The sequence below is a fragment of the Bufo gargarizans genome, chromosome 1 (assembly GCF_014858855.1).
Source record: "Bufo gargarizans isolate SCDJY-AF-19 chromosome 1, ASM1485885v1, whole genome shotgun sequence".
Taxonomy (NCBI): domain Eukaryota; kingdom Metazoa; phylum Chordata; class Amphibia; order Anura; family Bufonidae; genus Bufo; species Bufo gargarizans.
Genome location: NC_058080.1, coordinates 523,329,554 through 523,348,953, shown reverse-complemented (window position 1 = coordinate 523,348,953; position 19,400 = coordinate 523,329,554). Strand labels below are relative to the sequence as shown.

The 19,400-nt window shown below is 40.3% G+C and overlaps 1 protein-coding gene across 1 annotated transcript; it reads left to right on the top strand.

Moving 5' to 3' along the window:
• The first annotated feature begins 5,439 nt into the window (after positions 1-5,439).
• LOC122928552 (olfactory receptor 6N1-like) lies at positions 5,440-10,778 on the top strand. Its single transcript, XM_044281511.1, has 3 exons — positions 5,440-5,546; positions 6,125-6,395; positions 9,810-10,778. The coding sequence occupies exons 1-3, from the start codon at positions 5,440-5,442 to the stop codon at positions 10,776-10,778; spliced, it is 1,347 nt and encodes a 448-aa protein (XP_044137446.1).
• The last annotated feature ends 8,622 nt before the right edge of the window (positions 10,779-19,400 follow it).

Below are 19,400 nucleotides of genomic sequence, written 5' to 3'. Positions count from 1 at the left end.
TCTCATTTTACCGTAACCCATCAGCCAGAGTTTTAATTAATGGCACATTGTCCCCGCCATTTAGTATATTAAATGGGACGAGACAAGGCTGCCCTTTGTCCCCGACCTTATTAATCTTAACTCTGGAATTGCTTTATTATTTATAACTAATCCCAAAGAAGCTATCCCAGAAATTTTGAAGATTTTGACAGACTATGGAGAAATCTCAAATTTCATAGTTAATTATGACAAATCAGAGATATTAAATATCTCAGCCAACACACAACAGATGATTCAGATTAATTGTATTCCTTATTTGTGACTATTTTACATTTACTTTTACCTACATGCATACATCAGCACCCAAGGCGTTAATCACTTTTACCATTTGTGACTCATCATACATGCCCATATTTGTCAAATAACACCAACCCGTAACTTATAGAGTTGCTTGCCCTTCCAGTGAACAACAGATATGATTATAGCTCTCTGTAGGAAAGGCCTTAGATACTATTTAATGACCCTGGTTCTTGTTTAGTTTCTGTTTCAACTTATACTACCTTATTTATTTTTGTTTTCTTGATACATGACTCTCTTGGAAGCCTCTAACAAGACATACACCATAAAAGTGTGATCTCATTTAAATGTATTCTTACACCGTCTATGTATAAATACTACAAGGGATACAAATACATTGCTGACTTGTAAAAACTATACTGGCTATGTCTGTATTGGCCTTTATTCTCTCATCCATAGGATAGGGCTATTCTTATGTAAAATGCCTGCAGTCACAATGTGTGCCTTAATATGAGATGTCGGAAATATTTTCTCGTATTCTTTTATATTAATTTTGTATTAGAACAAGAGTGTATGTATCATTGTTCTTTTATCTATGAAAATTCTCTCAAAAATAAAGAATTTACAAAAAAAGATAAAGTTACTAAAATGCAATGCCTATTCTAAGAAACTTCCTGAAAATAATAAGAAAAAAATTTGCAAGTATTGTCTGTCTGAGATATGGAAGTAGGAGCAACCAAATCGGAGATTAAATCTTTTATTCAGGATGAAATAAAGTCCTCCTTAGCATCTATATCAACTCCCAGTGGCCCCCTTCATCCTCCAAAAAAACATAAGCTTTCTGTCCAGTCCTCCTCTGAAAAACTTTTGGTCTCCTCTAAACAGGTTATTAAGGAAGATCCTCTATCAGAGGGAGAGATCATAGAGGAGGATAAGACATATTTTTTCTCATCTGAACAGATGGAAGAACTATTAAGATCCGTCAGATCCACTATGGGGATTGTGGACACACCTAAGCCACAGACAGTCCAGGACGAGATGTTTGGAGGCCTTAGATCTAAGAAATCTATTGTTTTTCCGCTAAATGAGAACATAAGAGAAATAATTATGGATGAGTGGCTTGATCCGGAGAGGATCAATTTAGTAACAGACTGTTTTGATCAGTCTGAGTGTAAAATCTTTAATGAAACTCCCAAAGTAGACATTCAGGCGGTGAAGGTGGTTAAAATAACTGTGTTACTATTTGAGGACTCCTCCTAATTAGGTGACCTCCATGGACAAAGCTGATGGATTATTAAAAAAGGCCTGGGAATCGTCTATGTTCAGCGTAAAAGCTAACATAGCAGCAACATCCGTGGCTAGGGCCATGCACATCTGATTAGGGGAACTAGATTAGCATCTTAAAAGCAAAACCCTAAGCATGTCAAATGGGAAAGTGGCTACATGGTCTGGAAAAGTGTAGAGAGATGAATTGATCTCAAGTGCCAAGCTTACCTGCTGCAAAATTACACCATTTATACAAGACAAGTAGAGCTATTTTATCTAGTGTATGTAATTTATCACTTACCAGTATCTTGTTTTTTCTTATCCTCCTCTTCCTTTCTCTTCTTTCTTTTCTGGCTTCCTGAAGCATAATTCCGCTTCATGATGACTGCCGACTCCGAGGAGGTTTTCTTTTTTGCCGGCAGCCGAGATCACGTGGTTGGCTGGCTGCTGAGAGAGGGGCCCCCTTGTGGAGGGATAAAAGTGTCACTTTACTGATGCATTATGTGTGTGTGCGCGGCGACATAGTGTGAAAGAGCTCCCTGTCCTGCCCCCTTTCCTATAGATCTCTCTCTTTCGTCCCTTAGAGCTCTGCACCGGCCCCCTCTCTGTGTTCTCCTCACCCCCCTTCCCTGTGTTCTTCTCATCTCCTCCCCCCCTCCCTTTGTCCTTCTTACTCCCCCCTCCCCCTCCCTGTGTCCTTCTTATTCCCCCAACCCCACCCCATGTCCTTCTTACTCCCCCTTCCCCTGTCCTTCTTACTCCCCTCCCTGTGTCCTTCTTATTCCCCTCCCCGTGTGCTTCTTACTCCCCCCTCCCTTCTTACTCCACTACCCCATGTCCTTCTTAGTCCCCCCTCCCTGTGTCCTTCTCTACCTCCTCTACCGAGCTCTCCTCCTCTACCTCCTGGCTGTCACTCAGTCCGTCCGGGAACCGCGTGGTACAGGTCAGGAGATTCAGTTTCCTGTTCCCGGCCACGGCCGGACTAAAAGGAAGTGAGCACTCACTCAGTGTACACTTCCTGTCAGTCCGGCCGGGAACAGGAAACTCTATAGAGCGCTCAGGCGGCTGCAGCCTTAAAGGAAGCAAAACAAGCACCGGCTCTGCTTGGGGCCCTGGGCCAGCTCGGGGCCCCAAGCAATTGCTTGTTTTGCCTTTCTGTTAGCGACGGGCCTGGCTCTATCTAATGCCGTCCGTAGGGCCTTATGGATGAAAGCCTGGTCTATGTACAAGCCCTTTCTCAGGAGAGTTTGTTTTTGGCCTTACACTAGACAAAATATTGGAAAAGGCTGCTGACAAGAAAAAAGGTTTTCCGGGGGATAAGGATCAAAAGAGGAAACCCTTTCGGCAGTTTCAACCCCATCAGAGATCATATAGGGGAAAAGGAAAGGCAGGCAGATGGAGTTACCCCAAAGGGGGAAGAGGAAGGCGTTTCAGCCTTAACCCTCAAAACAGACAATCTAGTAAGCAATGATGCCAAGGTGGGGGGCAGACTGTTAAGTTTTCTATCCTCATGGAGGCAGATCACAACAAATCCCTGGGCACTAAACATTATTGCTCAGGGGTACAGGATAGAATTCTCTTCAGTTCCCCCCAAAATATTTGTAACCTCGTCACAAAACAGGTCAGAATTACCCAAGATATGACAGGGGGTTCATGGACTTTCAAGCTCAGGTGTAATCCAAAGGGTCCCAAATTCAGAAAAAGGGGACGGTTTCTACTCAAACCTTTTCCTAGTAAAGAAGCCCGACCACTCTTTCCGTACTATTATAAATTTAAAACCACTAAACAGATCCATTCTGTACAGAAAATTCAAGATGGAATCCATCAGATCCACAATCCCCCTCATACCAAAAGGGGCATTCATGTCCTCAATAGATCTCAAAGATGTCTATTATCACATTCCCATTCACCAACTCTCACAGGAATTTCTATGTTTTACAATAAAAGATCCGAGAGGTACCCTGCACCACTTCCAGTACGTTGCACTTCCATTTGGCATCTCTTCCGCACCCAGAATATTCACAAAGCTAGTGGTGGAAATGGTCGCTTACCTTCGCAGGGAAGGATTAATCATTATCCCCTACCTCGACGACTTCCTGATTGTCGTCAGGTCAAATGGAGAGAATATAGAGGCAACCCAAAGATTCTTAAACGTCCTTACAGTGTTAGGATGGATCATAAACAAAAATAAATCTTCTCTCACTCGATCAAAAAGGATAAGATTCCTAGGAGTAGAATTAGTTTCTGACTCTCAAAAGACTTTCCTACCGCAGGACAAAGCAGAGTGCCTTATACAGAAGATTTTGGGGTTCCAAAGATCTTGCAGATGTTCCATATGAGTGGCGATGAGTCTGCTGGGGAATCTGTCTGTTTGATTTCAGTTCCTTGGAGCCAGGCCTACTCAAGAATAAGGAACCTATATATAGCCCAAACAAAGTTCAGGGCCCAACCCTGATTATAGCATGAAAACCGACCAGAAGGAGTGGGTCAATACAGTACAAAAAACACTAATAGTACCAAGATAATCCAAAAATAGCATAATTTTATTAGAAAATCACAAAAAAAACACATGATTGGAACAAAACACACATTTAACACAGGTCACAATACATTTAAAAAACCAAGAGGACCGATGGTGAACTGCTAGTATATATTAATAAAGTGCACGTGCAAGAATTTTGATTGGTCATCAGTAAGAAGGTTTATTACACCTAACTACTATGGTTCCACATTGCATGATACAACCCATATGCATATATTGTATAACAGATACCACAATTTGGGGGTGATAATACACACCACAAAGGCTAGCTGAGGCAATAAGGTGAATTAAATTATAATCGGCACATAGAAAATACTGACCAAGCAGCTAAGGTATACCACACAGCAACACCACCGGTTCGCTCCCCAACGCACGTTTCGCGTTCAGCTTTTTCAAGAGGTACTGGCTGGTGTGAGGAGGATAGTCCCTTAAGTAGGTGGAAAAGCTATGTCCTATTTGCTGATAGGCTATCATTAATCGGAATACTGATGTAATTGGCTGGCCTGTCCTCCGTCTGTTTTAACTCACCTGAGTAGTATTAAATGGTGAGTGCTCTTCACATGGTGCCCGGCGGTCTGTCATGTATGACGCGCTGAAGGCCACGCCCAGCCGGTCCACAGGAGGAGGGTCACGCAATTACTGCGCGACAATCGTCATCCAGGAGCGGCGGGCGGTTACCCAGTCCGGCGCATGTGCAGACCGCCAGGCGCACCGCAACCACCATATTGCATGAGGGCGTCTGGATCGGCCGCTATTCCAATTATATACCAGAAGATTATATTTGAACTCAATGCAAATAAACCACAGTTAAGCAGTTTATATAGATCTAAATTGACTCCATTGGGTATATTTAGAGTGCAATATAGGATGTGTCAACACAACACCCGCAGGGCAGAAACAAAACACATAGACATTTGTCTTGAATGGAAACACTCACAAAAATAAATTAGGTTGCCATATTACTAGTCACAACTAGAGTGCAGGGTATATTCTGATGTTTTTCCATTTTTATATATTTTTAGGGGGACACCAGTATGGTGCATGAGTGTACAGCGCAATTACGCTATTTACACACACCATGCAATACACTGGAGTAGCCATTGTTGACACTATATTATCCAATAATTCAGCGTGTAGATGGAACTGGAATTGAAAAAGACGGGAAAATTTGTTGCATGCGCAAAAAGAATGTCTTTGTGTGATTTGTGCCAATCAGGTGTTTTTTGTGATTTTCTAATAAAATTATGCTATTTCTGGATTATCTTGGTACTATTAGTGTTTTTTGTACTGTATTGACCCACTCCTTCTGGTCGGTTTTCATACTCAAGAATAACACAGAGTTGGATCCTGAAAGAATGGAACTGGAATCAGACGGATTTGGACAGGAAGATCCTGATAACTCAACGGGTGAAGACAGATCTCGGTTGGTGGAAGCTCAGAAGAAACCCCCTTCAGAGAATAGGTTGGTTAAATCAGCCAGAGATTCAGATGATAACGGACGCCAGCGCCTCGGGCTGGGGCGCAAATAAATCTGAGATTATTTTTTACAGAGTGCCTGGTCAGAAGACATAAAAAGAAGACCTTCCAACTTCAGAGAATTATACGCAGTCCTCATTACTCTAAAAGGAGGAGGATGGCTTCTGAAAAATCAACATCTAAAAGTTCTGCCCAACAACATAACAACGGTAGCATATTTAAAACACCAAGGGGGAACAAGATCCAACCCTCTAGGTGAAGTAGCAAGGAAGATTTCCACTTGGGCAGAAGAAAATTCCCTATCATTATCTGCAATCCACTTGAAGGGTTCCGAGGCAGAATACCTAAGCAGAAGAAGAATAGATGCAGTAGAATGGTTTCTAAACAGGGACATCTTCCAGGAAATAGTCTCCAGATGGGGTCGCCCGGAGATAAATCTATTTTCCTCAAAAGAAAATGGTCCAGTAGATATCCTTTGTTCCCTAAATCCAAGGGACAAGCCTTGGGCGGTAGACGCCCTTTCAATAAACTGGAATTGGAGACTAGTATATGTGTTCCCTCCAGTACCCCTTATACCCCAGGTCATTCAGAAGATCCAAAGAGAGACTGCTACAATAATCCTGGTAACCCATCTATGGGCCAAGAGAAGATGGTTTCCTATTTTAAAACAACTAGCACTGGAGGATCCATGGGAGATTCCTTTCCAGAGGGATATGCTTATCCAGAGCCCTCTAATTCATCTAGATCCCCAGATATTCAGGTTAGCTGTATGGATCCTAAGAGTGAAACATTGAGAAGAAGGGGCCTTTATGAAAAAGTGATCCTCACACTCAAGGTTAGAAGGAAGAAAGTTGCTTCTTTCATTTACCTCAAGGTTTGGAAGAGGTTTTGTTCCTGGCTCGGTGATAACCATCCCAATACTACCTCTCCCCCTTTTAGCAAAATTTAAGATTTCTTACAGTGCGGACTAGAGCTAGGACTAAGACCCAATATGCATAAGGTGCCGATATCTGCTCTAAGCACCTTCTTTGACACTAGCCTATCTGAACATAGGTGGATAAGAAGATTCTTTAAGGCAGCGGTTAGATTAAGGCCTACTCTAAGGTCCAGAGTTTTCACGTGGGATCTGAACACGGTACTTGAGGGACTAACAATGCCCTCCTTTTTCCATTATCTAACATATCGATAAAACATCTATCCATAAAGACGGCCTTCTTAATAGCCATTACTTTGGCTAGGCATATTGGGGAGTTACAGGCCCTTTCTTGCGATATTCGTCTGAGATTAGATCCAGGGTTCTTGCCAAAAGTGGTCTTATCCTTCCACCATGACCAGACGATTTTCTTGCCTTCCATTCCCAATCACCAGGAGAGGGAAGGGGTGGACAAGATGAGACCCCTATATGTTAAAGATATGTTTTTTCAGTATCTAGAGGTCAGCAGGGAGTTCAGGAAAATAAAGGGAATACGCTTACTAGATCCTCCTTAGCCAGGTGGATTAGATCCACAATTGAATGCTGTTATTCCATCCAAAATAAGTCCTGCCCAGGGGTAGATAGGGCTCATTCTACTAGAACCACTGCCTCCTCTTGGGCAGAAAAAGGTGGAGTATCCTTAGATCAGATCTGTAAGGCCGCAACTTAGTCTAGTGTAAATACCTTTGTTAGACACTATAGCCTTATTCTCGCTGATTCTACAGAAATTTAGTTTGGCCAGAAGGTCCTACAGGCGATATCCCACAGGTTAGTTATTTGTTAGTTCTCATTGTGGCCGTCATGGTGGATGAGGTGGTAAAACCGTAATTAGTCTTACCGGTAATTCTGTTTCCTTGAATCCACCATGACGGCCCATACTGACCCCATCCAAAAAAAAGTAATATATATGAAGTAATATCCTATTTTTCTGTTCACCTACCTTGGCAATTTGTTAAACACTGAGGGGGTGGAGGGGTGGACGAATTTAAACTCTCTCTGTGTGTTACTGCTCTTACAGAGGTCAAGGGTCAATCTCATTGTGGCCGACATGGTGGATTCAAGGAAATGGAATTACAGGTAAAACAAATTAAGTTTTTTATAAATTTTTATTCTTATCATGAAAATATTTGTATCAGTCATTTAGCATTCATAGTTGCATTTTTACTGTTTTATCTATTTATTAATCTTATTTCATTTTTTTTTTTTTTTTTGTGAGCAGACACCTACTTAACCTGAGATCTGTTTGTTGTTCATATCCTCATCAGCATTTTAGGTATTTTGATTCTTAATACCTGTTACTAGCTCCCTTGCAGATCAATTTTATCACATCACTGTGGCATTATCCTGGAAGCTTCACTGATATATTTCAAATTAGATCTGCTATGGTAACCAGTCCAATGGCCCAGTCACATGATAGCTATTCCTGTATTTTGTGCTTCTTGCCCTATTAGCTTTCCATCTCCATAGTGACTGGTCATGAGACCTATTCATGTAATTCCAGCCAGTCATGTGACCGGATTTTATGACTGTTGTTCTCCTTATCTTGATTTTTTCTTTTTATAGATTTTTTGTATAATTGTGATTATAGAAACCAGCAAGATGTTAATATGCTTTTTCTTACTATGTTTTGATATTACTACTTAATATGTGTTAAGTGGGATGTGTGTGTTCAGAGGGAGGACATCCCATGTCAGTAGGGTGGACCTCACCTACTTTAGTATTTATATGTGTGCTTTGTGTCCTTTATGTTTATGCATTTTTAGCCTGGTGTGTATCCCTAAAATGTATTGTTACTTGCATGATTTCCAATAAAGAAGTCTTCATATCACCTTCAAGTTGCAGTGGTCCTCTCCAGTAACTCTACAATAAACTTAGCTGAGGACATGAATGTTTTTTTGTTATGAAAAATCAAATGTAACCTAATATATTTACAATTGCCTAAATATAGTATGATTCCCTTGATATTACAACCACAGCAATCTGCAACTGGGAAAGAATCACTCTTGGGACTTTATCACACATTAAAAACATTTCCAAAAGGGTGTAAAATAACATTTATGGATTTATGCCCGAATTATATATTTGTAACGGTAAAATAATATGCTGTTAGAATTATTAGGATTATACTGTAAGTACTCTATATGCTTTTACCAAAGTAAAACTAGATGGAGAAAATAATGACCTACTGCAAATAATCATATACAGTACTGCTTTACTAAAAGGGTAATGTGGAAGAGATTTTAAGTTTCCATATATACTAATTTCAATTATGAAAATTATACTAAACAAGTCAAACTAAATGGACCCAGCATTCTTTTTCTGCCATTTAGGTTTTCACACAGTTATGCTTTGGTCTTTATTCTCTTTCCATATTTTTTTTTTAGTCAAAACAAGTTGCACAACCTAGGCACAGAAGCAGTGTTATAAAACAAAAATATTTCTTTCCATATACTCCTAAGGTTGCAATATGCATCCAAAATCCTAACCAAAACACACTGTTTGAAGCAGCTATTGGTATTTGACAGTTTTGCCATTAATTATAAAAAATGATCATATGTTTGCTTTCCAACACATTATCTATGTAATCATAAACATAGCTTGTACTGTAGCATTATACTAGGGAACATAAGAGCAACAGTAACATGGTTGGTTTCATAAACATTGCAATAAAACTTGTGCAATGTTATTTGATTAATGTCATTTACAGAAAAACTCACACTTAAATATCTGGTGGTATTTTTGGCTTTATACATGATAATGTTGTTTGTGGGTTGTGGTATTAGGCTACTTTCACACTTGTGTTTGTAATTCCTGTATTGAGATCCTGCAGAGGATCTCAGTATAGCAATTGGTTTTGTACATATGGGTGACGGATGTTTTTTTTTTTAGGCTCTCAAAAAAACGGATCCGTCACCATTAACCTACATTGTTTTCTGGGCCGGATCAATTTTTTTTCCGTATTTTTTTTTTAAGACCAGACACAAATCTGCAGCTTGCAGCAGTTTTTAGTCTGGTCACAAAACGGAATGCTGCCAGAATGGTAGACATCCTGATGCATCTGGAACGGATCTCTTTCCATTTACAATGCATGGGGGCATTAAGATCCTCCACGGTATTAAGATCCTCTTGTTGTGGCCAAGAGAACTAACAGGAAGTCATCTTTTAAAATAGTAGTCATGAATTAGTGATGTGAAGAAGAGATGGTAAAGCCATGGACATGATTATGCAGTCAAGTGACTATTCCATATCTGGTATATTTTATATTCTTAAATATAGGATTTGCAACAATCAACAACAATGAATGGTGAGAATTATACTACAATAAAAGAATTTTATCTTGTTGGATTCCATGTCAAACAGAATCTACAACTATTTCTCTTTTTCCTCTTCCTCATGACTTATATATCAACAATCACTGGGAACACAATCATCATTACTATAATATGGCAACGCTCCAAACTGCACAGTCCAATGTACTTATTGCTTGGAAATTTTGCTTTTATGGAAATTGGTTACACATCAGTCACTATGCCCAAAATGCTGAGAGATTTAGTGTCTGATGATACAAGAATTCCTGTTTCTGCCTGTATTGCTCAGCTATATTTCTTTTTTGTCTTGGGGGGTATAGAAAATTACTTTCTGGCAGTAATGGCTTATGATCGATATCTGGCTATTTGTAACCCTCTGAGATATACAACAATAATGAATAACAGATTTTGTCTTCAGTTAGCAGTGATGTGTTGGCTTTCCAGCTTCACAAGTTCAATAATTCCTATATATTTTTTAAGTAAATTGTCCTTCTGTGGAAGAAATAAGATTGATAACTTTTTCTGTGATGCATCCCCAATTTTTAATCTCTCTTGCACAGACACTTCACTTCTAAAAAACTACTTTTTCATTCTTGTGTGGTTAGTTGTGTTCAGTTGTTTGTTCTTTATTATTTTATCATACATTCATATAATTTTAGTTATTTTAAAGATACCCACTAATAGTGGTCGTAAAAAGGTGTTTTCTACATGTGGATCTCACTTCACTGTGGTCATTATGTATTATGGCTCGGTTATAGCAATGTACGTAAGGCCAGATCATGGATACACTTTTGTATTTGACAAATGTCTTTCAGTATTCTATGCAATCGTAACTCCATTTTTAAATCCCATAATTTATAGCTTGAAGAACAAAAATATTAGAGAAGCTATAAAATCATACAAATTGGATTATTTTCTTGTGTGGTGCACAGGATAGTGGAAAGATATTTTTAAAAAGCACACAGTACAGTGCAATATTTAGTATAATTGTTACCATATCAGGACACAACCTATTTTTTTTTAATCCTGGCTTTCCAAGACAATTTTTTAAGTAATTTTTTTCAGTTTTCTGTTCACATAGTCTTGTGAGAGCTTATTTTTGTGGGACAAGTTATATTTTTTAATAGCACTGTTTAATTTACTAGAAAAATGAAGAAAGAAAAGCATTTTTTTTTTCTTTTTTTTACAGTGCTAACTGTGTGCTAAAAATAACATGACTACCTCATTCTGTAGGTCAGGCATGTCCAAACTACGGCCCTCCAGCTGTTGCAAAACTACAACTCCCAGCATGCCTGGATAGCTTACAGCTATTAGGGCATGCTGGGAGTTGTAGTTTTGCAACAGCCGGAGGTCCGCAGTTTGGACATACCTGCTGTAGGTAGATACAATTAAGGCAATACTAAATTTGCATATTTCCTAATATGTTCCATTACAAAAAAGCTTTAATTATTATTATTATTTTTTTCTATGCATCTTCATATTCTGACATCCATAATGTAGGAGATATGTAGGATTTTTTTTGTAGGGAAAGCTATAGCATTTATTGCTACTTTTTGGGGGTGTATAGGACTACATATTGCTCTTTATACAATTTATTTTTATATGTAAAATTGGGAAAGGGATCATTTGTTTTTTGCATTTATTTTTTGAATTTTTAAGTATTTGAACTTTTTATTACAATTTTTAGTCCCCATAGGAGACTTAAATGTGCAACTTCCTGATCACTTATACCATGAACTGCAATAATATACTATTGCTTTCTATGGGATTTTCACAGGCTTTTGGGGGGAAGGAACTTGTTGGTCGGTGGTAATGTGTCTGTTTTTCTAATTGATTTTATTACTATGTAAATATTGTAAAGCACATGATCTGTACTGATTTTAATGGTCTAGCTAGGCCTGTAACCATTATTATTATTTTTTTACCTGTATATAGCATTCTCCTCATGTGTTGAAGGGATTGTCCGAGTTATATAAAAATCCAGGCAATCCCTGCAATGACCTAAAATAAATGAATAAATACTCAACTGTTTTCTCAAGTGCTGCACTCCAGTCCTCCTACTTCTGATGTCATTTTCTTGGTTGCAGCTGGTACCTTCTGTCCACAAGTCACTGCTACAGCCAGTCACTTGCCACAGCCATGCATAGGACATCTTTGCTGAGGCCATTGATTGGCTGTAGTAGTTAACTGTGTGCACAGACTGTCAACATTGCAGCCAGAAAACAAATAGCAGTGATGAGAATCAGAAAGCAGCTGAGGCGGAAGTAGAGGAGAAAATCGGTGAGCATACATTTGTTATTTTAGGCCATTTTCATAGGTTGCCCAAGGTTTCATGTAACTTGGACAAGCTGTTTAAATTCAATCCACAATTTTCACCTTCTGTGCTATCTATTCACATCAGTCCTTCCTGTCTTCTCTCATCCATGTACTGTTCACATGAATTTTTGTCCTCTTGTGTGTCCTTTAACTATGATCTCTGAAACTCAATGACACTGTGCAACAAACTACCTGCTATTCATGACTTTTTCTTTACAAGAACTTTGCTTCAATAATCTGACACACCTTTCCCTGCTGCATTATCTTCTAGTGTGGTTAATTTTTCCCATACTACTAGACCAGACATGTTGGAGTTAGCATGCTTCTTTCTTCACAATATTATTTTAAGATCATTCTATACCCTCCTAAACATTGCTCTCTTTTTGGGTCTGCCCATTTTCCTTTTCAGTGGCTGTTGTCTATCCTCCCCCAGGTTCAGCCCACCAGTTCCTGGATCATTTTGCTTCCTTGCTTCCTTATTTTCTATATTGTGAAATACTGACTGTTATTATGGGTGACTTTAACATCATCATCGACAATCCAATCTCCTCTTCTGCCTCCCAATTTTTATTTATAACCTCCTCACAAAGACAGTGTTTTACCATAAATTCTGAGATCCAGAAATAATGTAGGTTTGATAAGGATTAGATCTACCAAAAGTTTAAAAAACAGTGATAAAATGCTGTCACAACCAGACAGCTGAGAAGCTCTGACAGAGGCCTTTCAGAACCTCCTCCTTGAGTTTCTGTGTTATGGTATTCAGCTCCTCCTCTCGTCAGCCTCTCTCAGCTGTCATGTGTTGGACTAATTGCTTCCCTTTAAATTCTTCCCCCGAAGGCTTTTCTGGGCGGCTTATACTTCTTCCTGGAGTGTGTGTGCACGCTGACTCTGTCCTCCTGTTTGCTTCAAAGCTAAGTGTTATACCTTTATCTGTTATTATCTGTTTGCTGGATCCCAGGTGACCCTGACTCCCTCCGTATCTTGTGTAGGGAGCCGGTGGTCGTGTCCCCTCCCTATTGTAGGGTGCTCAGGGCTTTAATAGTCTAGGTTCGTGGATATGCAAACCTCCACCATCCGGATCTTTGCATAGGCTGAGCAGCCAGGGAAAGTGCCAGGTCTTCTGCAGGGGTCTCCCTTGGTTCCTTAGTTTTTAGATCCAGCGAGTCGTTTATACATGTTGCTTTGCCTTGTTTCCTGTACACCGTCCGTGACAAATGCATACTAAAGTAAAGTAACAAGTCATCTAGAATTCAAGCAAATAAATGGATTCCCCATCAACCAGGTCCCAACATGGCATCTAGTTGACATTCATGCTGATACAAAGAGACAGAGTTACAAGATTTCTTACCCAATTGATGTCATTCGAGGACCTGAGCTCTTTGTTAAATACCTAGAAGTTTATACTTTCTAGCCCCTCCTGGAGATCTTTAATGTGCAGTACATAGGTACTAAGAATATGGCCTGATACCAGGTACCAGTTGTGACAACTATAGAACAATAAAGGCCTTTATATGCTCACTAACTACATTACAAAAAATATCACTGAATTAAAACTCACTAAATAAAGGTAATAATAATTAAAAGGAATAATTATAGATAAAGAACTACTAAAAATAAGCCTTGCCACAAAGACAGCAATATGTTTGATATGGCCTTCTGACGCCTTTGCTGAGTTTCTGACTTTATGAACTCGTGTTTCCGGCTTTCTGACCATAACTAGAGATGAGCGTATCTATTCACAGATTTGAAGATTAGTTTCAAATCACCTATTTTTTTAGGCAGCAAATTTAACCCAAATCTTTGGTTCGATTTGGATGAATCTTGTAAAACAGTGCCCAGCACATAAACAATCAATAGTGTTCTGTCACCACCAAGCAGGAGGTAATTGCAGTCAGCTGTGCCAAGCAATAACTTCAGTTTGCGGCGGGAAAAATAAAAGTAGTACAGTTACACCTATCAAACTGAGGAGACGGACGAGGGAAATGAAAAAAATTGTAACAAATTTGGAAAATAAATTAATGAAACAAGATAGGAGCTTTTCATTTCAGGACTAGAGGGGGTTATATACTAATTTCCAAGGCAAGTGGAGTAACTTATTTGGAACAAATTGATTCAGACCCAAACCGAACTTTTAGAAAAATGTGTCAAATCTGAAACAAACCGAATCTTGGAAGATATGCTTATCTCTAACCATAACCTTGTTTACTTTAGTATTTATATTATTTATTTGCAAACTTTTATCGCATTTGCAGACATTATCATTGTGGGAGGAAACTGGAGAACCCAGATGAAACCCATGCAAATATGGTGAAAACATACAAGCTCCCTGCAAACAATGTCCTTGGATTTGAACATAGGACCTTAATTCTGCAAGGCAGCAGTGCTAGCCACTAAGCCACCGGGCTGCCTTCACAAGACTTCTCATTTCTCTTATGACACTCCTATCTTTCACATATACAGAAACCAATATGCCATAAAATCAAAGCAACTTAGCAACACAGTACAGTAAAGTTTTCCCTTTCACTTTTATATTTTGTTTGGGTTCTGTGTGTTGCATTTCCCTATTATTTGTATTAGGCCTGAAGAAGACTCTTGCTCGTCTTTCCTTTTGGAGAAAGAGGTGTCAGGATCAGTGTGGGGGGGAAAACTCCACACTAAACACAGGAGGGAAGGGGAACAGTAAATGGGCCTGGAAACTAGGGAAGGAACAGGTCACATCCTAACCAACCCTAATCCGGGCCCTAACTACCTATCAATATGAATAGACCTTGAAGGTAGGAATATTCATAAGCTGTATACCTAGGCCCTTATATCCCTATAAGGCCCTGGAATGAGGTTAGGACCAGAGACAACCCATTCCTCCCCAGATGGATGAATGGAAGTTTCTGTCTCAGACCCAGATGTAAATAACAGGGAATATAACAAACACAAAACAATAAGAAAAGACAAGACTTATCTGAAAGTAGAAAACTGGCAACTCCAGAAGCACCTCAAAATACAACCAACCAGCTAGTTAGAAGGCAGGAAGAAAATCTATAATCTGCACCTCCAAGAGTGAGAAGCAGCTACTTATGGGAAAAGTAAATTACCAACAAGCAACACCTGAAGGAAGAGGTGTGGCATTCAGCAAAACACAGACACAATAAGATCCACAGTGAACTTGTCAATTTAACCCACGAGGTGCCAGTCTCTCCGATCTCCTGGTACCGTGACAGTACCCACCCTTCTACGGGTGACCTCTAGGCACCCAGGACTGACCTTATCTGGGTGAGATCTATTAAAGGCATTTGCAATGAGCAGGACGTGGTATGGTTAGGCGGACGCCACAATTATGCAGTGGGTCCGGATATGGATATAGAAGTCTATTGTTTTTGTTCATGACGCCAATTACAGCGTTCGCAGGGTACAGTCTAAGGGCCTTTTAAGGTGTTGCAACTCACGTACCAGGTTAGGAATGCCAGAGTGGTGTAAAGTCTCTGTGTAGCAATTAGTAATAGTGTCAACGGTGTCTCCTACCTTGGCACGGCTGGACTCATGGATCCTGGCTCACTTGCAATAAATGAGTGTGTTGCTAGTAGGAGTAATTGAGGAACTTGGCAGCAATGAATGAGATCCAGACTTGTAATAAAGTTCAACTTGTCTTTACTGGTGGCAGCATTAATCCATATGAGTTACAGCAATAGTCTTGGGTCCCAGCAGGTATTGGCAATGTATGGCAGGGATCAATATCTCTTCTGCATCTATCATGTGCCTGGAGAATATGGCAGGAATCTGTCTTCTGCTCTGTCTATCTTCTGCTATGTATGGAACTGACTAGCTGAGGAGGACTTTGGCTTCTCATGGTCTCTGGATAGTTACTCACAGCTGTGCTCACAGGGAATGGCTCGTCCTGGAGTTCTGGGAATGGATGCTTGCTTGTCACCAGTTGAGGCTGAAGGGCTCAGACTAGGAATGCTCTCTGGTCTCAACCGAGACAAGATCCTGGGTTGGGATCCCTATTTCTGGGAGCTCCTACTTGCACAGCCTGTCAGCCACACGTTTATATTTGGTGCCCATATTTTTCAAGTTATTTTACATTTTTCGCAATATCGATGAGAATGATGACTAAAAACATTCTTCCTCAGGGATACCAGAAGTATTAGAACCAGAAAATGTTCCAAACTCCGGGTCAAATCCATAGGCCCCAAAAAAAAGCAACTCACCAGTGGACTCCTGACTGCGATTGTTTATGGCAAACTCTGCCAAAGACAAAAAGGAAGATCTCAAGTAAGTCTTCAGACTCTGATTAGTGCGCTCTGTCTGTCTGTTCAGCTGAGGATGAAAAGCCGAAGAAAAGGACAGTTGAATTACCAGATGAGTGCAGAATACTTTCCAGAATCTGGAAACAAACGGAGTCACACGAACTGAGACCACGTCAGAGGGAATGCCATGAAGTTTCACAATGTTGTCAGCAAATACGTGTGCAAGGGTTTTAGCATTAGGTAGGCCTGTAGGCCACTAACACCTTCACCTCAAGGTCAGAGTAGAGGGTGGATATCACCAACCCTTTAGCCAGTATGGGACTCGGGTTTTCAAAATCACCACGTCCAGGGAAACTATGTGACAAGGTGTCCGCCTTGATTCTCTTAATCCCAGGATAATAGGTGACAGTGAAATTGAATCCGGTGAAAAACAGGGCCCATCTGGCTTGTCTTGAGTTTAGTCGTTTCGCCGACTCCAGATAAGCCAGATTTTTTGGATCAGTGAATACCGTGATCGGATAAATCGCCCCTTCCAACCAATGATGCCATTCCTCAAAAGTCAATTTAATGGCCAGCAACTTATGTTACCCACATCATAATTTTTCTCAGTGGGGGGTAGTTTTTTCAAGAAAAATGCACATTGTCGCCATTTACCAGGTGATAGGCCCTGTGACAAAACTGCTCCTACCCCCACCTCAGATGCGTCCACTTCCACAATAAACACTTGTGACACATCTGGCTGCACCAATATGGGAGCAGAACAGAAGCATTCCTTAACCTCCCTGGAGGTATGATTATGTCAGGAACTTTGTACCAAAAGTGGTACAATTTTTTGCATGAAATTTGGTGTTATGTATTGTAGGCTTGCAATTCTTAGTAATTACTTAAACCAGACCAAACAAGACTTTAGTAGACATCCCAGATGTGATAAAGTTGCAAATACAATATCATGAATTATAATCTAACAAATAATATAATTTTATTTAATAATATAATAAAAAAGAATGAAATTTGTCAAATAAAGACAATTCAATAAACATCCTGAGTGTGATCAATTTTGAAAAATGGGACGGCACAATGTCCGATATCACAATCAGGACAATGGAACCTGGTTTCTTTTCAGACTTTCTTTCTATTGCCATCTCTCTTTGGAGCAGCAAACCACGCACATCCTGGTAGGTGCTGCCTTTTTAGTGGTTGGCGGGATGTAGTCCATAAAGTGACGACCAGTCAGGCGTTCTGGGTTGACAACTTCAACAGCACGATGTCCAGGTCTGTTCTCAGATACTGATGGCGCCTGGTGGTTTACAAAAATCTGCTCAACCACCTTCCATATAAACTCAGAATGAACAAGAGGCTTGTCACTCTTTGCTCTGTGCAGGATATATGCATTCCAAAGGCATCCAAGATGCCTGAATATCTTCTTATATATTTTTTTTGCTGTTTGCGCATAGCCGGATAAAATGGCATTGCCTGATGGCTCTCTCGACACCTCCAATGGTGTTATTATAGTCTTTCACGACTTGCGGCTTCAGCACATCTTTCCCACCTTTTGTGTGGACCATGGCAGTAGAGGTATTGTGCACAGTACTCATGAGACACACGTCCTTCTTGTCTCGCCAACGCATTGCAATCATCTTACCCTTCTGCCAGGCAACCATTTCTCTGGTTTTGAGTTTTTTCTTGGCAAACACAGATGTCGGTTAGGCCTAACGGTGCCATATGCATCAGTCTTGTTTTGTAGCAAAACCTCATACAGTTCCGAGACGTGTAGAAATTGTCCATGGTCACACAATATCCCTGGTTCGGCAATGGCTCCAGCAGTGTAAGGACAGATGCTGTGGCCATCCCATAGCCGCTGTATCTGGGGTTGAACTTTGTGCCTTTACCAGTGTAAATAACCGAATTCTAGATGTACCCAGTGGATGACTAGCAGAGCATGTATGATTTGATGCCAAACCCTGCTCTTTTGGATGCAATGTACTGTATCCAGCTTAGGCGTCCCTTGTAGGCCATCAAACTTTCATGCTACATAGTGCTATATATTAGTTTTTTAGAATATTCGTCATTGTTTTCCATCTGAAGTCTTGATTCCTCCCTGCTTAAGTTTCTTGTGGGCTCATTGGCCCACAAGCAAGAGCAGGAAGGAATCATGTTTTCAGATGGAAAAAAAATGACAAATATTCTATATAACGAATATATAGCACTATATTCAAAATATTCGCAAATTCTCAAAGTTGCAATATTTGCAATAAATATTCATAATTTCGAATATTCACACTCAACACTAATATTGACAAAATGTCCCCTTTGACAGCAGATAAAAAGCATACTCCCTGCTTGCAACTCCTACTTTTGCAAGCAGATTCTAGAGTTGCTCCACCTAATTACATGGGTTCATCCCCAGGTATAAGTTCAGGAGTCTCTTCACCCAAAGAGTCAAAGGAATACGGTACATTATGTAATATAACATCCTGAGAGAGTGGGCCCTTAGATCTCTCCCTCAGGCGTCTATCAATACGTACAGCCAAAGACATAGCGGCTTCCAAAGACTCAGGATTCTCATGAAAGGCCAAAGCATCCTTCAGCCTCTTCGATAATCCCTGACAAAACTGGCTATGATGAGCTGGATCGTTCCACTCAGTATCCGTAGCGCACCTCCTAAATTCGGAATAATAGATCTCCGCCGGACGCTCTTCCTGATGCAGGCCGCGCAATTTAGTCTCGGCCAGGGAGGTTTGGTCCGGGTCATCATAGATGAGACCTAAAGCTCTGAAAAATGCATCTACTGATCGGAGAGGCTGTGATCCAGTCGGCAGAGAAAAATCCCAAGATTGGGCATCCCCTTTAAGCAACAAAATAATCACAACCACTCTCTGGCACTCGTCCCCAGATGAGTGTGGACGCAACTTAAAGTACCATTTGCACACTTCCCTAAACCGAATAAAATTATCACTCCCCACCAAGAATCTATCCGGGAGAGCAACTTTAGTTTCAGGACA

Coding starts and splice junctions, on each gene's coding strand:
- LOC122928552 (XM_044281511.1), top strand. CDS start 5,440: ATGGAACTGGAATCAGACGGATTTGGACAGGAAGATCCTGATAACTCA. Junction 5,547..6,124: donor AAACCCCCTTCAGAGAATAG/GTTGGTTAAATC, acceptor TGTTCCCTCCAG/TACCCCTTATACCCCAGGTC. Junction 6,396..9,809: donor AAGTGATCCTCACACTCAAG/GTTAGAAGGAAG, acceptor TCTTAAATATAG/GATTTGCAACAATCAACAAC.